At 36.8% G+C, this 26,496-nt stretch overlaps 1 protein-coding gene across 1 annotated transcript in view; it reads left to right on the top strand.

Annotated features, from left to right (window-relative positions):
• The window catches only part of LOC117343195, a 41,295-nt gene that overhangs the window by 1,785 nt on the left and 13,014 nt on the right, over positions 1–26,496 (top strand). Inside the window, exons 3-23 of the mRNA XM_033905534.1 lie at positions 293–564; positions 1,245–1,870; positions 2,141–2,266; positions 2,987–3,129; positions 4,274–4,461; positions 5,574–5,669; positions 5,857–5,988; positions 8,288–8,417; positions 8,807–9,094; positions 10,664–10,912; positions 11,440–11,698; positions 12,218–12,374; positions 13,058–13,313; positions 13,411–15,124; positions 15,314–15,565; positions 21,073–21,295; positions 21,853–22,142; positions 22,601–22,725; positions 23,655–23,771; positions 24,764–24,934; positions 26,111–26,299. Coding sequence (XP_033761425.1) covers positions 293–564; positions 1,245–1,870; positions 2,141–2,266; positions 2,987–3,129; positions 4,274–4,461; positions 5,574–5,669; positions 5,857–5,988; positions 8,288–8,417; positions 8,807–9,094; positions 10,664–10,912; positions 11,440–11,698; positions 12,218–12,374; positions 13,058–13,313; positions 13,411–15,124; positions 15,314–15,565; positions 21,073–21,295; positions 21,853–22,142; positions 22,601–22,725; positions 23,655–23,771; positions 24,764–24,934; positions 26,111–26,299 — 6,003 coding nt within the window. The remainder of the gene's footprint in view (positions 1–292; positions 565–1,244; positions 1,871–2,140; positions 2,267–2,986; positions 3,130–4,273; positions 4,462–5,573; positions 5,670–5,856; positions 5,989–8,287; positions 8,418–8,806; positions 9,095–10,663; positions 10,913–11,439; positions 11,699–12,217; positions 12,375–13,057; positions 13,314–13,410; positions 15,125–15,313; positions 15,566–21,072; positions 21,296–21,852; positions 22,143–22,600; positions 22,726–23,654; positions 23,772–24,763; positions 24,935–26,110; positions 26,300–26,496) is intronic.

Genomic DNA, 26,496 nt, shown 5'->3' with positions numbered 1-26,496 from the left:
TACAGGGGTACAAACAAAATATTGTTCAATTTGAATTGCAGGCTGTCCAGTAAACCCCTGAGTTTGACTCTCTAAAGTGAGATCTGATTCTTGGATTAAAGAGTTTCCTGAATGGAAAGACAACAACTATTAAAAAATAACTTACATTTAAAAGGCATGAACCTTATATATATGAACCGAAGTACATTTGAAAGAGAATACTTTATTAATTTTATATCAAAATGTGTGCATGGTATACGTAGTTGTGATTTAATTTGAGGACCTGAGATTTTCATTTGATGGTCTGTTGCAGGGATATCCTGAAAGTCAACTGACCATTGCAGAACACTTACAAGATGAGCTGTCATACAACAGAGAAAAAAAAACTGGTAATGTCGATACCATTATACACAATGCGTACAGTTACCTGTGGAATGTGGCTGCCAAGCTGGAACAAGAGATGGGACAGACGACCTCCTCACCAGATGTTATTCTCAAACTACGACATGCTGCACTGAAAACTCTCCTTTTTGGACCGTCTGCTGTCTCTGTGTTTGTAGAAAAATATCTGGTGGCATTTGGCAGGTGACAACCAAAATTTTGTTTGTTTTATAGTACATGCATTCATGTATTTTAGATTTTAAATGGTTTAAATAATTTTGTTTGTGATAATTTAACTTTTAAAAGAAAATGTCGTACAGGACTAAACTATTGAAAAATTTACTAAAAGGATATCTATAGCTATCATTCTTCTTCCATTGTTGGCACTTTTAGCCATGAATAAAAGTTTACATTCAAAACACTACTCCTCCTTAACTCCAAAGGGGTTTTCAACCATGTTTTGTCCAAATCATAATTGGGGAGGGCAATCATTTAAAATAAATGCGCTGTTGCAATGCCTAGGACAGGAATTTAGATTTTTGATGACTATGCTGCAATTTGTTTCCCACCAAACCTATCATCATTGAAAACAGATTCTTATTGGAATTTCACTGAAAGTAGTATTAATAGAAAAGCTATCATTGTCTCTGCTATTAATCTTTGTAGTCAGATGACTGTTTAGGCCCATGGACCTCTTGTATGGTGCAAAGAATATTCATGATAACAAAATTGGATAATACGATGCAATAGTTGACTTGGAAACATTAGTTTTACATGATTTTCTAGTGGAAGGGTGACTCCAAACTGATACAAAATGCCATGTAGTTTTGCTCTTGTTAAAGTGCAGGGCCATTATATCAAAATGTATTGATTTGTTTTTTCAGATATGACAGAACTACAGTTCAATACAAAGACAAGGGCATGTACACAGATGCAGAGTTGTTCGTGGACCTTACACAGGATCTTCTGTCTAGTCTTGTCTCGGATGGTGTTAATACAGAGAATGACGCTGCAAGCTTACTCTCAGTTTTTCTCGGACTGTTTAAGTACATTCTTCAAAGATCTCTTCAAAATAAGATAATAGATTGTCAAAATGTACTGGAAGAAACAAGACAGAAAGTTACAAGTCAGATGTCGGATGCTTTCTCTGTCGTCCAAAATCTCTTCCTTGTTATAGATTTGTTATTCAAATCTTCAAGTGAAAAATGTTGGGAAAAGACGGGTTCACATTTGACTAATGTTGTTGAAATTTTCTGTAGAACTCTTGGCAAAAGCTACATGTCTTGGCCACAAAACTGTAAGACTTTCATCCATGATATGATCACACTTTTGCTGAAACATGTAGAAAGTTGCACTTCCTTTTATCCTGTTGAAATCAGTCATGAAATTTTGAGGATTGGAGCTGCATCATTTCCACCAAATTTTGATGATGATAAACAACTGCTGGCTTCAGTAGAACATCTTCAACTTTGTCTACGGATCTTGTTCAAATGTTTGAAAGACACTCAAGGTTTGTTTGTTAAGCAAGTATTATAGATATTCTAAAATTATTTTAGAAGTTTGTATAAACAAAGATCATGTATAGCTATATATAACTTGTTAATTGATACATCAATGATAAATGTTGGTCATTGTTGGAAAACAAATTTCATTTTTTCTACATGTGTATTATAGTATTATGTATACATGTATATATATTTAATGATTATTAGTTTCTTTGTACAGTGATTCATGATTATTAGGATTGAGGATTGTATTTTCAAAAATCTTTTATTTTCAGAGGGAAACACTTACATGTTTTTTGAGAAAGCTGTGATGGAGCTGTCTCGCCGCTACAATACAGTTTTGGAGTCTGACATGTTGGACTGGTCGACAAAGAAACTTAACCAAGAAAGACATTATTGTGGTATTTGTGTTAAATAATTTGTGTACTCAGAGCATCTAGTAGACCCTTGAGAGTAATGTTTTTGACTCCCCAAAATCAGATTTGACATGAAGGATATGTTTTGACCCTTCAGATTTCTGAGGAATTTTCTAAAAGTCAAGGGTCAACTGGATGCCCTACTGGTACTAGTGAGAAATTAGGTTTAAAAGCATTCATGTTGTTATGAGCCACTTTGTGCTAGATTCAGTTTCGATACAATTTTTATAACACAAAATGGGTCAAGACAAGATTGTAGTAAGGAATGTGATGTTTCTACATAGAAATCCAATTCTGGTGGTCATCAGTGAAGGTTAAAGGTCACATCTGACCCCTCTGAAATGGAACACAATGTGTACTGTCATGTTCCGAATCATTGTCATGCCTAAGAACCACATTTATGCCTTAGTATCGTAACACCAAGTTCTTCGCATATGAGCGATGACATCCATGTCTTGTAGACATTTTCTAGTTTGAGTATTTATTCTAAAAAAATATCTTATTACAAATGAAATTAGAATATATTTTTGTAGAAATAATTTGCATATCCATTGTGTGATAGATATAATTCATAATTTCTAAACTTGTTGTCTTGGTCATGTTCTGCTAAATCCAATTCTTAAAGGACTAAATTACCAAATAGGGATTGTTTCGTTTAGATTGAGCAATTTCAGGGATAATCATAATTCTGTTTTGTCATTTCAGGTTATCTGATGTCAAAACTTGGCCATTTATACTCTACAAAGGGAGATAACTCATCTGCCTGTGAACTCTATACCATTTCATGCCATCAACTTACCAAATGGGTGGAGTCGGATCCAACACTCACACTACAGAGACTACAGGAGGTTAGATATTTAGCTCATTTGACCAGAGCCAATTGAGTTTTTGCCGTGATGCAGCATCCGTTGTCCGCCGTCCGTCAGTCAACTTTTTCATTCATACAACTTATCCGTAACCAAAAGGTCCAGAGACCTGATATTGAGTCAGTGGCATGCTGGGATGAAGGGCTACCAAGTTTGTTTAATGAATTACCTTGACCTCCAAAGTTACAGGGGTTTAATGTAATTAAGTATTTAAGTGAGTTACTCTCAATTACCAAAATACCAAGGGTCATGATATATTTTCAGTTCACAAAAATAAATGCTGAGGTCAAAAATCAAAGTCAAAGGTCAATGTCATTGAATCAAAATATCAAGGTTCAATTTTATATCTTCATGATGAACATTTTGTTATGAAATAATGAAGTGAAATTGGTCAGAATTAAGGAAGTCAACACACCATAGGTCAAGATCACACAGTTAAAGATCAAGGTCACCTTTTGTTTAAGATTTTGCCATGGTCGGGCATCTGTCGTCCGTCTTGTCAACTTTTCTTAAAAGTTGCTATTATATTAGTCATGAAGGACTAAGTTGATTTGAATCAAATTTGGTCTCAAGTATCCTTGGGTGAAGGGGAAACAGTTTTGTATAAACAGTGGTTTTGCACCCCCAGGAGCCTCAGAGAGTGCCCAAAAATCTATACCAGGGAAAAATCTTTTGAAGTGCTTAATTGTTTGGTGTGGAGGATGATTGGGTGAAGGAAACACCATGTTCTGTAAATCAACAGTCGCACTCACCACACGCATGCATGTCGCACGCACGGTAGGCCGTCCTTAAATGACATTAGCTGTTAATAGGACTTTAACAAAATAAACCAAACCAAACCAAACTGTCTCCCCTGTGATGGAGCACAAAAGGGAAAGAGGAATTTCTTTGAAATATTTATAAATAATCAAATTTGATCTGCAGAATCTGTGGGCAACATAACTGAATTTTACTGTCTATTCCCACCAATACTTGATACTGAGACGGATACCAAAATGGAAAACAGATTTGTGATATAGCTTAGAGTGCCGTGCAATAATCTAATTCTGAAACGTCCAGGTGAGAAATACAGACCCCTGGGCATCAGGTTTTTGTTTGTTTTTGCTAAATGAATCTGTTGTTGTAGGTTTCATTATGGTTGGTGTACGAGTGTTTGTCAGACTGCCAGAAGAAGAGTGGGGACTTAGAGAATGCCATGGAGACAATCCAACAGTGTCTATTGATAGATTCTAGTCACATAACCTCTGCTGTCAAGCTGTGGGTGAGAACCAAGAAAGAAGCCATCAAGAATGGAACCAGCAGTGTAAAGCAGATGTAAGATTCGGCATTTGTTTTAAAACTCACTTGTACGGAACATGCTTGACAATTTATCATCAGCCTCGGGGTGTACAATTCCACAAGCCCAACGTCCCGGGCTAGTGGTTTTCAGGTCAGTGCTAGCTGCTACATGGTACTGACTAGCCCTGTGGACTAGTGAAAATTTCTTGTCATAAATATGCATGAAAAGCCAATCTGTTTCTGTACCAAAATTTTTGTTAATAAATTCTTCAGTAAAAGCCCAAGGGCTGGTGGACAATTTTCAGAATTGTACACCCCTGAGCCTACTTTCTCTACAGTTACTCCCTTTAATGCCACAAATTGATCTCACTGATGATAATCAAGAGCGGGGCTCAGAGTGGTCATGGTACCAGTTATTGACCTGTAAGCCGCCTTCGTGGCGACTAGAAATTTTTTTTTTGAAAAAGACACGATGATGAATAAAATACAGAAAATGTGCCCTACTACCATCACATAAACACTTCTCTGATCACAATCTAAAACATGCTTTGTGAAATGGCTGCATTTTGCACTGAGTTTCAATATGTTGTGATTTCATCAAATTGTGATGGACAAACCAAATTGCAAACTGCATGAATGTGTGTAAATTTGCAATATGGTTATTATTCTTTCAAAGGTTGCAGTCAACGCTTGAATGACATTTTCAATTTACAATACAAAAAGTACAGACAGATGTGATTGTTTACTGATCTGAAAAGTTAATCGGAAATGTTTTGAAGGAAATAAGACAGCTGTGTCTGACCTGACTTTTCCAATTGGTGCCAAGAGTTTATGGCCTGGTAAAACTATCCACTTTGAGCCTTGAAGGTGATGCCATTTTTATGCATCCATCTGTCCATCCATAACCAGTTAAAGTTGTCAACTGCAAATCAAATTACAATATATATCCACTGTCTTCTAAAAAGCTTAAACCAAGAGGCCCAGAGATCTGATATTGGGACTGTAGGATGCTGGGATGAAGGACCTCCAAAATATCAGAGATATAGCCTGTATTTATGTTTTAATTGACTACATTTTGTATCCAGATTGCCTTGTTAAGATTTTTTTTATTGTCAAACTACATCTTGATTGCATACCTTATTTTATAGTGTTTTAGGTGAACGACTGTTGACCAGATGTCCAAACACCAAACTTGACATCACACATTTACTCAATCTGGAGCTGCAAGCTTTCAAAAACACCAGGTGAAATTTTACGATGTATCCAACGATTATTAAAGTTATCTTTATTCTAAATAATGGAATTAAAACAAAACAATTCTGCAATTTTAATGCTATTGATATTCTGGTCAAATAATGACTTTACCTTTGCATTGTTTGAAGCTTTTTCTTAAGTTGGTAAAAATGATAACGGTTGTATTTTTATAAACAGGCGAAGTTACAGTGAGGTAGAGATGGCTGTTTTGAAGGTTATACTGAACGTGTCCAAAACGTCAACTGTCAAGGCCAGGGCGCTGTTAGACATTGGTCAGCTGATTTGGATAAAAGGGATCACTGAAAACAAGTAAGTTTATTACAGTGGCTTAAAAGTGCCAAATCAAACAATTGATAGAAAATTACAAAATTACTCGAGGTTATCAAAGGCTATCAAGAGGAGTTTAAGGCTTGATTGACCTTTCAAGGTCACAGGAGTCAATTATGCTGAAATCTCTTGAAAAATGTCTTCCCAATATCTAAGGTTTAGAGACCTGATATTGGGTCTGTAGTTTGTTCAAATGAATGACCTTGACCTATCATGGTACATTCAAAGTCACAGGTATCAAAATGTCCAAAAAGGCTAGAGGGCATAGAAACCCTTTAGCATGCTGGAGTGAATGGCTGCCAAGTTTGCTCAGATTCAAGATCACAAGGGTCAAATAGGCTTATATCTTTAAACAACTTCTATTTAGATTAAGAAATATTGACACGAGAAAATCTGGTTGCACACTTTCTTTTGTCATGAAATTTTGTTCTGTGGTGATCCCTGCGTGGCATCTAGCATCTGACTTCTGTCCATGTGTCAACAATTTCTTCAAATCACTTCTTTTCCTGAACCTCTTGTTAGAATTTAATTTCATTTGACAGGAAGCATCCCTAGGTGGTGGGGATGTTGGGGGAAATATTGCAAATTCTTTTAAATCCTTGTTCTAATGTAGGAATGTATAAAGGTTTGCCATAATCAATGCAATAGCCAGATGAGTGATACAGGCCCTCAAGGCTTAACATGGTCACTTATAGACACATTAAAAATGATGTGGTTTGTGGGGAGTGGGTATTAGTTAGCCCTTTGCTTACTGTTCTAGTTGTTCTTGCTTGGTATCTGGGATAGTTAAAGAGTTTGCATGCTTAAAGCAGATGATGGTAAATTACATGAAACATAAGCAACAATATTTTAATGTTATTGTAATGAGTATGTTTGATATATAGTGAATCCCAGACACGTAAAATAGTGCTATAGGTTTTCTTTCCGTCTGAATGTGTACATTCGTAAGGTCACAGCTACCTACTAATTTGAGAAAATCCTTGTTGCCATTCAGGCTTTCATTTTTTATCAAACTTTAGACATGATATGGGACTATATTATCTTGAACAAGTTTGAGTCTCAGGGTTGTTAGGTCAATGTCAAGGTCGCTGTTATTATTGTTAGAAAATCCTTGTCAGTGCTTTAGTGGTTTCTTTCTATTAGTGATTTTGATCAAACTTCAGACAAATGAGGGACTCTAATATCTTGAGCAAATTTCAGGGTTGTAAGGTCATGGTCACCATTACTATTTTTAGAAAACCTCACTTTCATTTTATGTTATTCCTCAGTCAAGATACTGACTTTAAATTTGCTTGAATTATTTCATTAGAATCATTTACAAGCTAATTGCATACTTTTCATTTCCCCAAACTAACACCAAATGTTGTCATCTTAATAAATCATTACAGTGTAATAGCTAACAGGGATCGGTAGGGAACCGTCTTTATAAATCATTACAGTGAAATAGCTAACTGGGGCTGATAGGGAACCATCTTTATAAATCATTACAGTGAAATAGCTAACAGGGCTCGGTAGGGAACCATCTCTATAAATCATTACTGTGTAATTACTAGCAGGGCTGATAGGGAACCATCTCTATAAATCATTACAGTGTAATAACTAGCAGGGCTCGGTAGGGAACCATCTTTATAAATCATTACAGTGTAATTACTAGCAGGGCTGATAGGGAACCATCTTTATAAATCATTACTGTGAAATAACTAACAGGGGCTGATAGGGAACCATCTTTATAAATCATTACAGTGAAATAGCTAACAGGGCTCGGTAGGGAACCATCTCTATAAATCATTACTGTGTAATTACTAGCAGGGCTGATAGGGAACCATCTCTCTAAATCATTACAGTGAAATAACTAGCAGGGCTCGGTAGGGAACCATCTCTATAAATCATTACTGTGAAATAACTAGCAGGGCTCGGTAGGGAACCATCTCTATAAATCATTACAGTGTAATAACTAGCAGGGCTCGGTAGGGAACCATCTTTATAAATCATTACTGTGAAATAACTAGCAGGGCTCGGTAGGGAACCATCTCTATAAATCATTACTGTGAAATAACTAGCAGGGCTCGGTAGGGAACCATCTTTATAAATCATTACTGTGAAATAGCTAACAGGGGCTGATAGGGGACCATCTCTATAAATCATTACAGTGTAATTACTAGCAGGGCTCGGTAGGGAACCATCTTTATAAATCATTACTGTGAAATAACTAGCAGGGCTCAGTAGTGGACATGTTTTGCTAAAAGCATACTCATGATCAGTATGCTTGTTTTTTCTGCAGGTCTTCACTTGACTACATACAGGAAGCAGAAGACATTCTTTCCAAGGCAGATGACACTGTGTCTAATGTGCTTCTAGCCGAGATCTACCTCTGGTCCTATATCATACAACATGAGGCCCAGTGTCATCAGGTCAGTAGCATGCAGCAAGAAAAAAAACAACACAAAAATATATTTAATAAAAAAATTTTTACATTAAAATGTATAAGTCTAAAGAGTTCAAAAAGAGTTTCTCAGTTGAACCCTTGTCTGTTGGATGGAAAGTTTAGTTTTAGAAAAAGGTAAAGCCCTCCTCAACCCAAATAAGTTTATCCCAGAAACAAATCTTTATTTATTTGATCTTTGCAGTTCATTATATATTTGGTTATTGTTCACAAAATTGACAATCAATCCTTAAACATTAATCAGTTTGTTTGCAGAATAGCTTCAGTACTGACCGATATATTCTGTTTTGGTTGTAAAGATTTATGACATTCTTCCCATCCAAAATTGTTTTTGACTTGGCCTTTCTGTTTAACTAGATATTCCTTATGTCCCATACCAACCCGCCAATGTCTGAGGTGACCACCACCACAGGGACATCTGTGGACCCTGAGGACGACAGTAGTGCCTGCACATCCCAAAAACCTCCCTCTCCTGCCATGTATACAATCGTCATGGAAACTGTTGCTATGGAAAAACTGGAAAGAGCACTTGCATTGTGGGAATTGATTCTGACAGGAAGTGATGGACTAGACAATAGAACTGACCCGAGTATCCTTCTGACAACCTTAATGCTGTGTTCTAGCATCCTGAGACTATCTAGGAGGGTAAGGTTTTTACTTGCATAAAAAAAAACTAGATAACTAGATATTATCGAGATGTAGCTGCAAAAATAGATTGAAATGTAAGATATATTGTATATTGAATAAATTGAACATTCCATATATTTCAGCGAGTATGATGGAATGATAGTCAAACCTATCAATAAAGATCTCTCAAGGAGAGGCATAAAAATGGTCACTATATATAGACAGGTTGTCTTTATAGACAAGTCAAAATTTTCATGGCAACCAGCTTATTTGGAACTGCCATTAGTCACTTGTTATTGCATGTATAAATATATATATATATATATTGTTGTACTGTGTTCAGTGCACATGTATCCAGGTATTAAATGTCACTATTTTGTAAAGATATCACTATTTTTCAAATTCTTTTTTTTTTATGCCCCCGTCATGAAATGGGGGAGGGAGGGATACAGTGTTACCCATGTCCGTCCCGTTGCGTAGCGTCCTGTCCTGTCCTGCAGTGTAACTAGCTAATCTCAGGAACTGCTGATACGATCCTCACCAAACTGTGTTTCGGGGTGTCAAGTGGCAGTAGGGGGACGTTTACACCTTACAGACATTTTCTTGTTTTACATTAAGGTTAAAATTTTCAGTTGACATTAGGTTTATAAGCCTCTTGTCAGGTTTATGGAATAAGGCAAGATAAAATTTTGTTTTTATCAAACAGAATGGAAATTTTTATGAAAATAAATAGCAATGGTTGAGTAATAGCCTAAGGATAAATTTCTGTGATGAATAATAACCACTATTGTAATGTTTTGTACAACTAATACCAGATCTGTACAGATGACTAGATTTTGGGTTAAGGGCAACCAGGCTCTATCTTCTACATTACCTGTCACTCAACTTCCTACTTGGGGTATGGGTTCACCTTGGGGAAGGCATTGTGTCATGTGTCAAAAGTAGGTCACTGACAACATTTTGACTTTTGACCTACATCAAAGAAAAAGTTTGTCAGGGTACACACTTGGGGAATAGATTCACCTTGGTCAGGTGGTTTGTTATGTATCACAAGTAGGCCACTCTGATTTGCATTTTGACATTTGAGGCCAACATTAAAGAAAATTAGTGCAAGCTCTATATCCTACACTGCTAGTCACTGGAATGTCAATACTTGGGGTATGGGTTCACCTTATTTATTACAAATCTATCATCGTTGCAGTCTTGGCATATTTTTTAAATTTTCACATCTGGTGGAGGACTAATTTGCCAAATTGTCTTGTCTTGTCTGGAACTGAATTTAAAAAATAAAATGGGCGGATTTCAATGAGATGTATAGAAAGCACCATTCTAATTGGTCAAAACCATATGTTATATCATAGGTGCTAAGCACATTTATAAGTCCAAGACCGATTATAGACTAATATTAGTCTATAATCGGTCTTGGACTTACAAATGTGCTTAGCACCTATGGTTATACCATCAATTATATAAGAAGTGATGATATATGATTTTATCAAGTTGATAATTTCAGTGGTAAAAATGTAATAAATGTGCCTTTTCTTTGCCAAGCATGATTTAACGATGAAAATGTATCACTTTTGACAGATAGAGAATGAACTGCGAGTACTTAAGCTTGCCCAACAACTGGTAGACCATCACCCTACACTGGATCGGTCAGCCCTGGACCTGAGGATGCTGGAGGCTCACATCCTGGTGGGACAAGCAGAAGGAATCTCCGCTGGACCTCAGTTACTGAAGGATGCTGACGAGCTTAATGACCTACAGGGGTCCCAGAGAGACCTGGCTGTATATACTACACTGGTCCATATTCGTCTGGCTTTCTACAACAACCAGGTATTCACAGGGACTAGAAACCTTGGCTTGTGAATACGATTTCTCAATGTAGCAAGTCTGTCAATATCTGCTGTAAAAATGTTGAAAGTTATTGTTAAAAGGGCATTCCTTCGTCCGGACATCAGAAACATGCACAATTTCTTTTGATGAAATCTATGTCTAAACGATGATTATATGAGTGTCTCTGCCTACATGTAATGAAATTAACACCAAAATGTACAAGAAAAAGGCATATTTTACAAATAATGTATTTCTTTACAGTAATAAGTGATACTTCGGGTCACATTAAAAAAAATTCAGGACTTAATATTGAAGAACTTTGGTTTATCTTGAGAGTAAAACTGCCTTATTAATGTAAAGATTATAAATTTTACTACTTGGAAAATATATGTATTTTCCAGTAAATTTAATTTTGATGACCTAAACTTTATTCAAACAAAGAAATGCCCTTTGTAGTAAATTGTGTGACATGCTAGAAGTAATCAGACCAACTATATTGACCATTAATGATGTTGGTGTTATTACAGCTGGAGCATGGTATGACTCGGGTGACTTCAATGATATCATTCCTGGAGTCTCAGGTGTGTAAGACTCGATCTGCGTGTTCCGCTGAAGGCACTGCAAAACGCTTGATGTCCATGTTTCTCAGCCTTCCCAACTGTTCACAGCAGTACTGGAACATGTACCCCCTTGACTTTGCTCTCGATGCAATCAGGATGCACACCGGTGTCCTCCAACTGATCCTGGGAAAGGAATTCTTAAACTTCACAACAGAAGAATCTATAGGTACGCAATCTCACTTTTAGTTCGCTATACCCCAAGCGTTCGTGTCAGAGCTATCACTTTTAGGATGAAGCCCATGGGAGCTGTAGCGCAGCATTGTCACCATTTGTAGACTAATTATGATACAATTTATATAGATATTTCACATGTATTTTCCTTGTCACAAGACCTTTTCATTCTAATTTGGAAATTCATTTGCAGACCTGCGGACCTTGACTATGACTTTTGACCTATTTTTTAAAAATCAATCTTGGCCACAGTATTTTAAGTGTATGAAATAACACTTTCATATTTGACATGTCCCTTGTCACAAGACTTTTCTATTGGTACTACATTTTACAGACTTGCTGATCATGACTGTGACCTTTGACCTTTTAAAAAGATTATTCTGAATTTCAGCCTACTCAACAGGCTATGTTGTCCTATGACAACTCTCGTTCTTGTAGCACATCAAGCTAGTTTCATTGTATCAGGTGACTATGGAATTTAAAACAGAAAAATGGTGTCCTCTGGATTTTACAGGTAGTAATTCGTTAGACAAGTGGTCTGCAGTAGAGGACCTGGTGGAGTCCCTGTTACACCTGGGCAGGCTGTATAGTTTAGCTGGAGAGGACAGGGAAGCAAGATGTTTTCTCCGAGAAGGTTGGAAGCTGTCTCATCACCTTTGTATACCTTACTGGTAAGTTACATCGCACAGACAAAAGTGGACAGCTGGTTCTGGTTTCAGTATTTTTTTTAAAATCAAATTTGATGTCATTTTCACATTTTAGGTCAACTGAGAGAGAAGATACTCATTGTCTGTCGTCATGAGTCAATCTGTTATCAATTTACATTTTTGACTTCTCAAAAACTTCTAGACCAGTTTTTGTGTCACCTGCGAAGCATAGTCAGTGTCATCAGTCACCCTTTTAAAAAATTAATAAAATGAAATAAAATTAATAGACTAATTAATATAGTGAATTTTACCACTCAAAGTACATGTCTTCATTATAGATTACTGGAAACAGATAACACACAAAAAATATTTATACAGTCAAGCCCCATTAATCTGTCGGTCCCTGATTCCATCTCTGCCAGCCTGTTGTTGTAGGAATGGATATCATTTTGTCACAATAAATGATCCAATGTTCTTGCAGACTGGTTTGTATAGTTGTTGAATGGTCATGAAAAAAAATTTGGCCAAATAGTTTTTTCAACATTGTTTTTGTTACAAATACAAGACATTGAATTTAGGTATGATTGTCTCTGCAACTTAGGTCTTATCTAGTGCATGATAATCTCGATATCCATAAGGTTGATGCTGGGGTATTGATAATGCATGGTAATCTTAATAGAGTCTTAGTTTTTGTTTTTGTTCTTCAGGACTATACAGTTTCTGATTGAGCTGGCGAAAATTCATAATCTGTCTGGAAACTTCGAGGAAGCAACCAGCACGGCCTTGGACTGCTGCCATGTTTTAGAAAGTAGTACACTTGATCAAAATGCAGTCACATCTTCACAGGTGAAAGTCAAACCCCCAGCACCTTTAAAAATCTCCAATACAAAGTCAGTCAAAAGGAAATTGGATGAAAACTTCGGGTTTGATGAAAGTGAAGATGATATGGTTGAAAGAGCTCTCTAATCGATTGGTCCTGCCGAAGTGTTTTCAGCATATTGTAGACAAGAAATACTGTGGTGATTGTACAGACCCGTGGGCATCATTTTGTGTCCTACAGGTCGGCTTGACGGTGGCTCGTTGTCAGTTTGTCTTAGATAAAGGGATGTTGGATACTTTAAAACACATTCAAAATATCTGTGAATCTCGGATATCTGATGGCACGTCGGTGAGAAATAGTAAAACTGAGAAAAGAAAACAAAAGAAAAAATTAACAAAGGATGATGAAAAGTCCAAACTGATCACATCTGAAGTAGACAAGCTTTCATTAAAAGAACTATATTTGGAAGCTGTGGTAACACAGGCCGAGATTTTATCTGATTCTGGAGACATGGATCTTTGTGCCAATGTAGCCAGCACTGGACTGGCAAACTGTGAGACCATCCCTGGGGATTCTGTTCACATCAGTCAGCTGGAAGCAAGTCTCCGTCTCCACGAAGTATTATCCCAATGTGATCCACTATTTGGCACCTCACAACTAGTTGCAGCAGAGGACTGTTCCGTCACGGACCTCACAACCATATCAGATCCATTCTACAATGAGGACGATATCACACAAGTGACTTCCTCAATGTCCAGGATCAAGATCGATGATTGTTCCAATGTTAGCTCAGCATTAAGTGATATGGAGACTGAGGAAGTTGATCAAAATGGCTCAAGAAATGATGAAAAGATAAATATGAAGAGTTATTTACTAAAAAATAAGAAAACTGGTCAAGACAAGAAAAACACTGTGGGGAAAGCGGCAAATAAAAAAGGAAAGCTGTTGAAAACAGAAACTCTTTGTAGTACTCCAAAGCGTGATAATTCATCTCTGAATAAGGCTGGCCTGTGCCAAACTCCTCTTGGTCAGCAATATTTATACACTGACAATGAGGAAGCTGTGTCTTTGCCGCTAAGGACACCACGAAGTGTGTGTAGTCGAAAAGCAAGACTCGACCTTCTTTTGGATGATAGTGACGATGATATCAATGTCAAGTCTCACCGAGGGAAAACGACAGGGAGGAAAAATACTAAGAAATCGGGAAAGAAAAACCCTGAGAACTGTGATGTTATGAAAACTCCAAAACTTTCTTTATTAAAAGAAATTCCAACATCTACCGGAGAAAATGATTGCAACAAAAAAGGAAGATCTAGAATTCCATGTCGTGTTAAGACTTCACAACCGACAGAGGCTCTGAAAGAAAAAGATAAAAAGAACATTAGGACAAAAAAACTGAATCAGGAGAATCAAGAGGAACAAAAATCTAAATTAACCAACAAGAAATGTCAAGTCAATGACAAAGTTGTAAAAGGACGTTATTCCAGGAAGGAAAGTAAAAGTGTGTCCTCAAAAAATGTTAATATTGAATTTGAGCATAAAAATGAAGATCCAGACATCAAATGCTCATCATCAACTGATGTGTTCACTTTCGATGTTTCGGATGAGGAGGAGGAATGTGCTATCAAGACGACGAAGAAAACTGCGGGAAAGCGCAAACCAGCAGCGATTAAATGCCCTACTAATGTGAAAAGCCGCGCACAGACGGTTCGAAATTCTCGGATGGTAAATGGAAAGGAAAAGGTTCGGAATAATACAGAGGAAAATGGGGAAAGGTTGTTCAGTCTAGCAGAATGTTTAGACTTGCCTGTTATAGTGTCAGAAGAGCAGATGTCACCAAAGGTGGAGTCCAGTTTGAAGAGTGATGTGGAGAATGAATTACATAGCCCTCCTGTGTATGATGAACATAGGAATGATTTAAGCCTCACAGATCTGGATTTAGTTTCTCCTGAAGGTATGTTTTCATTATTATCTCTGATATTATTTACTGTAAATTCTACATCTAAAATGTCATTGCAGAATATCAGTTGACACTTATAAGGCTGGTCTAGTCAGTAATTGCAGTAGATGTTATGATTTTTTCCTGAGAGATATCATTTATCATTACATCATAAATACTTTATATATTTTGTGCTGTCTTCAGAACTACTGGATTTGAACAAATCCATTGAATTACTGAGAGGAGACGATAAGGGGAAAAGGAAAACCTCAACAGCTACTACCAAGAGGGGGCGGGGGCGAAAGAAGGATGAGTCTTCTGTCTCAGACACTGGGTCAACGTCAGGGGAGACAACTGAGGTCCTGCGATCAACACAACTTACAAATACCAAGATTCCACAGATGACTGGCTTCTATGAACCTGTGGTTAAAATACCTCATGCTCCTGCTGTTCAGGGTGAGATTCATATGTATATGTGCAGTTATAATGGCTAGATAGGTTCTCAGCCCTGTTGTTTTATAAGAATTTATTATTAAGATTTTAAAGTATCTTTTCATTCCTCGGATTATTCTATCTGATCTGTAACATGATATATCATTATTTTACACATCCTTTTAAGTTCCTTATGACAAATGAACGGTGTACATAAAAGTGAAAATCTTTGTCATACATGTTTCAAATATCGATGCAAAATAACTTGAAATGATTTGAACATGTTATATTTGGACAATGGTATTGTATGAATGGGGATATATCAAAGGTTTCAAATATGTATTTTAAACATCGTATGGGTTTCTGTTCACATTTCACATGAGACTGAAGTAAATGTAAATATATGAATATATTTAGATGATGCTGAAATAAGAGTGATAATTGAAAAAAACAGTAGCTTTTTTACTAGAAGGAAAAGATCAAATGACTTAATTCTGTGAGGTGCGATGGGTGATATGGTATTATTTGTGGGTGTGTTCTTGTATAAACCCTGTACATGTACATCACGGCAGTTCAATTAATCGTAATTGATTAAACCAATATCTGTATGTTACAATACTATAAGACTCTATTATATGTGGTCATGTAGGATAGGGATATTCCACCCGAGGGGTCACAAAATGTGGTAAAACCCGAGGCTCCGCCGAGGGTTTTACCACATTTTGTGACCCAGAGGGTGGAATATCCCTATCCTACACGAACCACATATGATTGAGTATTTTTCTCTCATTCCCCAACCTGAAATATGCAAAAATAGGCACTATCTGTCGATAGCTTTCTCAGATAGACGCCATTTTTTCTCAATCCAAACTTTTTTTCTACTGCATATAATAAAAAAAGAACAGCGCCAATCGATTTACCATACCCCATATATGCAAACAACGTTTGCTGTTCTAAAAACGAAGGAAACCATTCATTTCCACAGTCTAACGTTGTTTCAGCAGCCCTGTCATTGCAAGCGAAGCCAAATCACTTGATGTCGGCCAAGCTAGTGTGTCCTTTCGCGTGAAAATATAGTTCCATGTTTTATTAATAAAAAACAATAAAAGAACGTGTTTTTTTACATAATTTATATCATAAATAAAAAAAAAAATATTATCTGATTGCATATCTAAATTCAATGTATTGTTGAAATGTTTAAATCATGGAGTATAGATAGATCTACTTTCGGTTCGGCGACCTACTTTTGTCTCATTGCGCGCGCGTGGCTATCCTACACCGGAAGCGAGGTAATACACACACAGCAAGCATGGGTGTATTTACCTGGACAGACCAGTATGATACCGGTAGGGATGAGAGAAAATGACAGTATGACACTGGCGGCGGTGAAATACATCTTACACTTTATTTATGATCATTGCTTGTTGGTTAAGATTCCAGATTAAATTTTGGTTGAACATGTTACAATCCTACTGCATATTAAAGTTTTGTCTGCCCATGATATATTAGCAATCAGCAAAGATTAGATATTTTATACAATGCATGTCATTTATATCTAACTGATCTATGATCACTGAATGTACAAAATCCATCTTTAGGTGTACCTCTTACTCAATTACATATGAAACAGGCAGACTTCAATTGAGGGAGGAAATAGGGACACAAGAACAATCATTTTTACGTAATTTTGTATATTTCATGATTTATGATATACATGTACAGGTAAATTATCACCACAGCTATCTGTTGTGAGATTGATCTGCTACCTTGGTGTTAAAATCATCAGACACATCGGAAATTTACATAAAAAAAGAAGATTCCCATTATGTATTAAGTTTCTGTTTTTGTATAGCACTCGGGACACATTATACAGGGGTTCCTTGTCACACACAACAAAAGTTCAATGAACAGTTGGTAGATTTATTTATGTACAGGTAGATAGTTGACAGGAAGATTCAGGTGAAATAATCCTGTTAAAAATCTTTGCTTTGTTGGCAGAGTAAGTTTGAAGTTCCTCACTAATGAGATATCTTCTATATATGCAATAATTATAATTATAATAATTACGATTAATTTCATTAACAGAGAAGAACGAAGCAGATCTGGATGTCTCCATAGCCAACACCTTGGATAAAGCATTTCAGCAGGTTCAACACATGCCATCTCCCACCCTGTATAGTCATATCTGTCATATGAAGTGTCTGCAGCACCTGAAGTTGTCTCCCCTTAAAGCTGCATTCTATCTGTGTGAAGCACTGGCTATTACATTCCGTCACCAAGCTCTCGTGAACTCAGGCAAAAAAATCAGGTCAGTGAACATTCTTATATCACACCCTAAACTTTAGGCTTTTTACATCAAATCCTTGATTATGTAAAACTTTAGGCTTTTCTTTGATACAGAATTATTGCTTCATTATGTTTATCCCCTTCAAATGAAGGAAAACGTTATATAAGTACTGATTCTTCTGATTCTAGTAAGCTGGTTATGGTTTTTGAATAAATGGCCATATGCTTGCTTGCTTTTTTATATGCCACCATAAAATGGGGGGGTGGGGGGGAGGGGGGGATATAGTGTTACCCATGTCCGTCCTGTCCTGTCACGTACCATCCTGATGTAATGAAACTAGCTAATCTCAGGAATTGCTGATGTGATCCTCCCCAAACTGTGTTTCGGGGTGTCAAGCGTCAGCAGATAAGCGTCTTACAGATATTTTATTCTAAAACTAGTTGCTGATTTAGCTAAAATTTGCACCTCTCTAAATTAATCCACTATATGGTACCAAATTTGTTTATTCATTATCAGAAAGATAAAGCGCAATCAGAATGTGGAACAGATGGAAGTGACAGAGGAACAAACTGATGCAACGGAGAAAGAAAATCTCCATTCTAAAACTCCTAAACAAAAACAGAGTGGCAAAAAACAAAGAAAAGACTCTAAGCAGACGAAGGGACAACAAACTGGTGAACAGGCCACAGCCAAATGTACTGGGGAGGATGGCAGTGAGTTAGATAAAATGAAGATTGAGCAAGAAACTCTACTGTTTATGAAATCTGAACAAGATCTTCAGAAAATGATTCACGGACTTCCTGATGGTATGACAGTTATTTTAATACTTAAATTGTTTTCTGTCCACCATCATCAGATGAACAGATGGTGGGATATTCAAATGGTGTCTCGTCTATGGTCTGTCCAGCTGTCCGTATATATATAATCCTTGTTATTGCTATTTCACGAAGAATATTTCTCAAGCTTGATGTATTACACATATCCACACTTTTGTGTAGAAATTCTGATAATTAGAGTTACCCAGCCGAAAAGTTTTTGACGGGCACAGCTGTATCCATCGATTTGCAAAATCTGTAAATTCCTTGTACCAGTTTCAGTCCCCATCTGTGCCTGAACTTTGCTTTCAGATTCAATTATTTCAACCAACAGATGATACAGCTAAGTGTATGAAAAATATATGCCTTACAAATTAAGGTTGGTGTAAATCTGTATGTAGTAAAAGGATGGTGGAACTATTGTAATGGCCTTGTCTGCTTTACTTACAGGACTGGTTGTATGCCATCTGTCGGTGGTGAGTCATCCCGTCCATCACTCACAACTGTTGGTCAGTCGGCTGGAGAAACATGCTGAGCCAGTCGTTGTCAGCCTCGCGGGAATCTCCAGTCTCTTGGTGAGGATCGCTTAAAAATTCAACGAGCTTTTAGTTTGATATGATGTGATACTATTTCAGACACAGATTTTGTTACAATTTGAAACTAAGTGTCCCTTTCCATTATTGAAATTCCTTAAATGCTGTTTATTGAAAAATTTCCAATTGCGTGGTGCATTTTAGCTCACCAATATCAGATGGTAGCCTGTTCAAATTACCATTCGTTTTTGGTTTGTGCATCTGTCTGTAAGCAATCTTTGTTATTGCAGTGACTTGAGAAACACTTTCTCAAAACTTCATAATGTAGATTCCCCTTGATTCCTTGTTTTTTAGGTCACCTGCGACTTGTCCTAATTTGTCCTTCCTTGTCTGTCCATCCATAAACAATCCTCTTTCTCTTTATTTCCTAGAAATATTTTTATAGAGATATTTCTCAATCTTCATATGTAGGATCCTCTTGGGACCTAGTTGTACCCATCCTAGTTTGAGGTAGCAGTGTACAGTAAAAATGCCAAATTCTGAAAAATATGGCACATGCTTTAGATATGTAAACATTGCCAGTTAACCTTACATATAACCTCTAATAAAGTACATATATTTGACCCATTGGGACAGAGGGGCATGCCCCAAAAATGGGAACTTGGCTAAAATTTTGCTTTATGATGCTGCTCTTCCTGGACAAGCTAAATGGATAAAAACCAAATTTGATCTAAAACATAACTGGCTGCGATAAATAATTTATGGTAATAATGCTGGATTGGGGTGTGTGTCCCTGCTGTAAGTGTAAGTGTTTGTCAGATGACCGTTAAGGCCCATGGGCCTCTTGTTTTACACATCCTTTTAAGTTCCTTATGACAAATGAACGGTTTACATAAAAGTGAAAAAAGTGTCATACATGTTTCAAATATCGATGCAAAATAACTTTATCGAAATGATTTGAACATGTTATATTTGGACAATGGTACTGTATGAATGGGGATATATCAAAGGTTTCAAATATGTATTTTAAACAACGTATGGGTTTCTGTTCACATTTCACATGAGACTGAAGTAAATGTAAATATATGAATATATTTAGATGATGCTGAAATAAGAGTGATAATTGAAAAAAATAGTAGCCTTTTTAGATTCAGCTCTAACTTACCAGATATTATCCTTAGATGGTCCAGACCAAGTGTTGTTATTTATTGGGTCGGTCAGAAATCCAAGATGGCCACCATGGCCACAGTGCCACTATATACTTGCTAGAGAGAATACATACTACAATAATATAATGGTTTTAATTTAGAGTCAGATGACCGTTAAGGCCCCTGGGCCTCTTGTATATTTTATACAATGCATGTCATTTATATCTAACTGATCTGTGATCACTGAATGTACAAAATCCATCTTTAGGTGTACCTCTTCCTCAATTACATATGAAACAGACAGACTTCAATTGAGGGAGGAAATAGGGACACAAGAACGATCATTTTTATGTAATTTTGTATATTTCATGATTTATGATATACATGTACAGGTAAATTATCACCACAGCTATCTGTTGTGAGATTGATCTGCTACCTTGGTGTTAAAATCATCAGACACATCGGAAATTTACATAAAAAAAGAAGATTCCCATTATGTATTAAGTTTCTGTTTTTTATAACACTCAGAACACATTATACAGGGGTTCCTTGTCACACACAACAAAAGTTCAATGAATAGTTGGTAGATTTATTTATGTACAGGTAGATAGTTGACAGGAAGATTCAGGTGAAATAATCCTGTTAAAAATCTTTGCTTTGTTGGCAGACTAAGTTTGAAGTTCCTCACTAATGAGATATCTTCTATATATGCAATAATTATACAATTTACGATGAATTTCATTAACAGAGAAGAACGAAGCAGATCTGGATGCCTCCATAGCCAACACCTTGGATAAAGCATTTCAGCAGGTTCAACACATGCCATCTCCCACCCTGTACAGTCATATCTGTCATATGAAGTGTCTGCAGCACCTGAAGTTGTCTCCCCTTAAAGCTGCATTCTATCTGTGTGAAGCACTGGCTATTACATTCCGTCACCAAGCTCTCGTGAACTCGGGCAAAAAAATCAGGTCTGTAAACATTCTTATATCACATCCTAAACTTTAGGCTTTTTACATCAAATCCTTGATTATGTAAAACTTTAGGCTTTTTACATCAAATCCTTGATTGTGTAAAACTTTAGGCTTTTTACATCAAATCCTTGATTATGTGAAACTTTAGGCTTATTACATCAAATCCTTGATTATGTAAAACTTTAGGCTTTTCTTTGATACAGAATTATTGCTTCATTATGTTTATCCCCTTTGAATGAAGGAAAACATTATAAACTGATTCTTCTTATTCTAGTAAGCTGGTTTATGGTTTTTGAATAAATGGCCATAACCTTGCTTTTTGATACCCCCACCATGTCTGTCCTGTCGCGCCCCGTCCCGATGCAATGAATCTAGCTAATCTCAGGAATTGCTGATGTGATCCTCCCCAAACTGTGTTTCGGGTTGTCAAGTGTCAGCAGGGCATTTCCGTCTTACAGATATTTTAATCTAAAACTAGTTGCTGATTTAGCTAAAATTTGCACCTCTCTAAAATAATCCACTATATGGTACCAAATTTGTTTATTCATTATCAGAAAGATAAAGCGCAATCAGAATGTGGAACAGATGGAAGTGACAGAGGAACAAACAGATGCAACGGAGAAAGAAAATCTCCATTCTAAAACTCCTAAACAAAAACAGAGTGGCAAAAAACAAAGAAAAGACTCTAAGCAGATGAAGGGACAACAAACTGGTGAACAGGCCACAGCCAAATGTACTGGGGAGGATGGCAGTGAGTTAGATAAACTGAAGATTGAGCAAGAAACTCTACTGTTTATGAAATCTGAACAAGATCTTCAGAAAATGATTCACAGACTTCCTGATGGTATGACAATTATTTTAATACTTAAATTGTTTTCTGTCCACCATCATCAGATGAACAGATGGTGGGATATTCAAATGGTGTCTCGTCTGAGGTCTGTCCAGCTGTCCATATATATATAATTCTTGTTATTTCTATTTCACGAAGAATATTTCTCAAGCTTGATGTATTACACATATCACACTTTTGTGTAGAAATTCTGATAATTAGAGTTACCCAGCCGAAAGGTTTTTGACGGGCACAGCTGTATCCATCGATTTGCAAAATCTGTAAATTCCTTGTACCAGTTTCAGTCCCCATCTGTGCCTGAACTTTGCTTTCAGATTCAATTATTTCAACCAACAGATGATACAGCTAAGTGTATGAAAAATATATGCCTAACAAATTAAGGTTGGTGTAAATCTGTATGTAGTAAAAGGATGGTGGAACTATTGTAATGGCCTTGTCTGCTTTACTTATAGGACTGGTTGTATGCCATCTGTCGGTGGTGAGTCATCCCGTCCATCACTCACAACTGTTGGTCAGTCGGCTGGAGAAACATGCTGAGCCAGTCGTTGTCAGCCTCGCGGGAATCTCCAGTCTCTTGGTGAGGATCGCTTAAAAATTCAACGAGCTTTTAGTTTGATATGATGTGATACTATTTCAGACACAGATTTTGTTACAATTTGAAACTAAGTGTCCCTTTCCATTATTGAAATTCCTTAAATTCTTGTTTTTGAAAAAAATTTCCAATTGCATGGTGCATTTTAGCTCACCAATATCAGATGGTAGCCTGTTCAAATTACCGTTCGTTTTTGGTTTGTGCATCTGTCTGTAAGCAATCTTTGTTATTGCAGTGACTTGAGAAACACTTTCTCAAAACTTCATAATGTAGATTCCCCTTCATTCCTTGTTTTTTAGGTCACCTGCGACTTGTCCTAATTTGTCCTTCCTCTTCTGTCCATCCATAAACAATCCTCTTTCTCTTTATTTCCTAGAAATATTTTTATAGAGATATCTCTCAATCTTCATATGTAGGATCCTCTTGGGACCTAGTTGTACCCATCCTAGTTTGAGTCTGATCGGGAAAACAAAATAGCCGACAGGCAGCTATCTTGGACTTTGACAGTTGAAATATATTATGGAAACATTTCAGAAAGATTTTCTTAGATCTTTCCTAGACTTAATTTGTAGGTTCCCATGTTATCAAATGATTTCGGGAAGAGTGGGAAAAAAGGGAAAAGTAGAGAAAAGACCAGTCTTTCATAGGGCTGATAGAGATCATTCAAAAGTGTTTGTCAAGATCCCTCTTGGGTCTCCTGTTTGTCTGAAGTTCAGCATTTTTTAGCTCACCTGCCCAACATAGAAAACTTCAGCAGTTTGTTTATTGTAAGATTTCTGGGTCAGGTTTACATTGTCAGTTTAGTTGTGTAGTAATAATTAATATCGGCTTGTGGCTTGAAGAAGGTGATGGTAATGTTTTAATTATGTGTTGCAAAGTGAAGCAGGATATATCATTTAATGTGTTGTCTGTAGGGACAGCAGATTCTACCAGATTACACAGCAGTGATGGAGGAGAGTCGTCAGAGCCTTAAACTGACCAAGAAAGCAGAGTGGTGGAAAGTCAGGAGAGGACTGGATAATCGTATGCATGTAAGTATGGCTGGGGTAGGCAATATGAAAAGATGTGTTGGAAAATACTTAATTATTCACTTATTGTTAACAGTAAATAGTTTGGGGTTTGTGAGGTATCTAGTTCCTTATTATTCACTCATTGTTTACAGTTAATAGTTTGGGGTTTGTGAGGTATCTAGTTCCTTATTATTCACTCATCGTTTACAGTAAATAGTTTGGGGTTTGTGAGGTATCTAGTTCCTTATTATTCACTCATCGTTTACAGTAAATAGTTTGGGGTTTGTGAGGTATCTAGTTCCTTATTATTCACTCATCGTTTACAGTAAATAGTTTGGGGTTTGTGAGGTATCTAGTTCCTTATTATTCACTCATCGTTTACAGTAAATAGTTTGGGGTTTGTGAGGTATCTAGTTCCTTATTATTCACTCATTGTTTACAGTAAATAGTTTGGGGTTTGTGAGGTATCTAGTTCCTTATTATTCACTCATTGTTTACAGTAAATAGTTTGGGGTTTGTGAGGTATCTAGTTCCTTTGGATGTTCTTTTTTTCAGAAAGAACTGAGATGCTAACAATACAATTTTATCAAGGTCAAATGTCTTATTTTGAGAGGTGTCAGAAATATGCAAAACTTTTGAATCACTGTTTAAAAGTTATCATTCCCCTACTGGTGAAACTGGGGGACTATAGGTTTCCTCCTCGACCGTCTCTCAGTCGAGTCCGTCAACTGGGCTTTCCACACTTTTCTCAGCCATGCTTCAAGGTACATTGGTGAAAATCTGTATGTAACTTCAGTATGAGAAGGGTTTTTGGGATCAAGGTCACTGTTACTATTTTTAGCCGGGACCAGTAGGGGACATGTATAGCTTTAGCAGTACCCAGCATGCTTGTTACTAATATATATCAATAAGTTCCTGTGGGTTATATTTGTGGTATTATTTCAGAGTACATTGGAAACAAGAGCTCTGAATTTAAAGTGTTACATAAAGATGTTTATCATTGTGTGTTGTAGAGTGTGCTGACCAGTATGGAGAACAACTGGCTTGGTCACTGGATGGTCCTACTACTGGGCAATGTCTGTCAGAGTGACCAGGACAGAGAGAAACTAACTACTCTCACTGAGGCAGTCCACACACAAATACAGCAAAGTACAGGGACAGAGGTGTCCAGAGGCAAGCTTAGGGTGTGTACACCGAATAGTTTACCCCTGTAATGTACCCTAAAACACTACTCTAATGTACTGTAAAATACTTGTACCGGTTATAATGCAATGCTCAGGAATAAGCCCACTCCTTATTTTTCACATTTCTCCACATAGGCCCAATATTCAGGAAAAACCCTGTCCCCCACTTTTGAACAACCAACCTACATTGGGGAAAAAAAGACAAACAGAAATCAGCTTTGAAAAAAAAATGTTTTCTGATTAAAACGATTTTCTTCTATTAAAACAATATTTAAAGTATGATTAGATCGTGGTTTGGTTTGTGTTTGTTTAATGTCCTATTAACAGCCACGGTCATTTAAGGATGTGCTAGGTTTTGAAGGTTGAGGAAAGCCGGAGTACTCGGAGAAAAACCGTCGGCCTACGGTCAGTACCTGGCAACTGCTCCACGTAGGTTTCGAACTCGCAACCCAGAGGTGGAGGGCTAGTAATAAAGGGTCGGGACACCTTAATCACTCGGCCACCGTGGCCCCATAGATCAGGGGCTATTCGAATCGCTCCTTTTGGCTGACAGTTGAAGTTTGTTAAATTTGCTATTTCTAATTCACAGAAAGTTCTTTGATCTCTCTTAGATTTTATATGTAGGGACCCCTTGTCTCAAACTTCTTATGTCTATCTTCATCCATCTCAGGACATCAGTCCGTGAAAATTTGTCCCAACACACGTTTATAATTGTTGTCAATAATGGGGGACTATTCAAATGTCCCTCTGTAGAGACTTACACTGTCCAAGTAATGCTTCATACACATGATAAGTATGTAAAGTACATTTGTTTGCTTGCAGTTTATTTTTCATTATTTCGATTTTCTTTTCTTTTTTTATATATATCTTATATAAAATCTTATGACTCCAAAATGAATCACTTCTATCCATGGTTGGATTTCCTTCGTATTACCTCTATGTAATTTAGTAAATAAATTCTATAGGTGGTTCCCTTAACAAAACCTGGAGTCCTGGGGTTGGGTAGATGTTTTACTGGAATAACCCTAAGTAACTTTGACCATTCTTGCTGAAAATTGTCAGCTTTACTGCCATTATATACAGGGTAACATGTATAACTGTTTCACGTTGTAGATGTACTGTTACATACATGTATACCCATACCTATTTATATAACATGTCCTATGTGTTTTGTAGGTTTTACTTCAGGCTGGAGATTACTTATCTGATCATCATCTGACCACTGCATTGTCTGAACTGACCAGATGTCCACTTAGATCTGCAGTTATCACCGAACTTGTTTCCTCAATAAGAAGTCAATGTAGGGATGCAGGAATACCTTGTGAGGACTCCAAGCCAGGACATGTCATATTGGTACTTGACAAGGTAAAGTTTTCCCCCAACTTTTAACTGATTAATTCATTACACTAGAAATGTAGTCTGGAGAGCAGCAAATCCAAAAACTCTTGTTGAACTGAAAAATCAATAGAGGGATGTTCGTGATCATAATATAAATTTATGACAAGCAAAAAGATAAAAACTATAGAGCGATGACAACCTCTATGAATAGTAGCTTTGACCTT

This window comes from Pecten maximus, chromosome 2, assembly GCF_902652985.1.
Source record: "Pecten maximus chromosome 2, xPecMax1.1, whole genome shotgun sequence".
Classification (NCBI taxonomy): Eukaryota; Metazoa; Mollusca; class Bivalvia; order Pectinida; family Pectinidae; genus Pecten; species Pecten maximus.
Note: the sequence above shows the minus strand (reverse complement) of the source record. Positions and strands in the feature narration are given on the sequence as shown.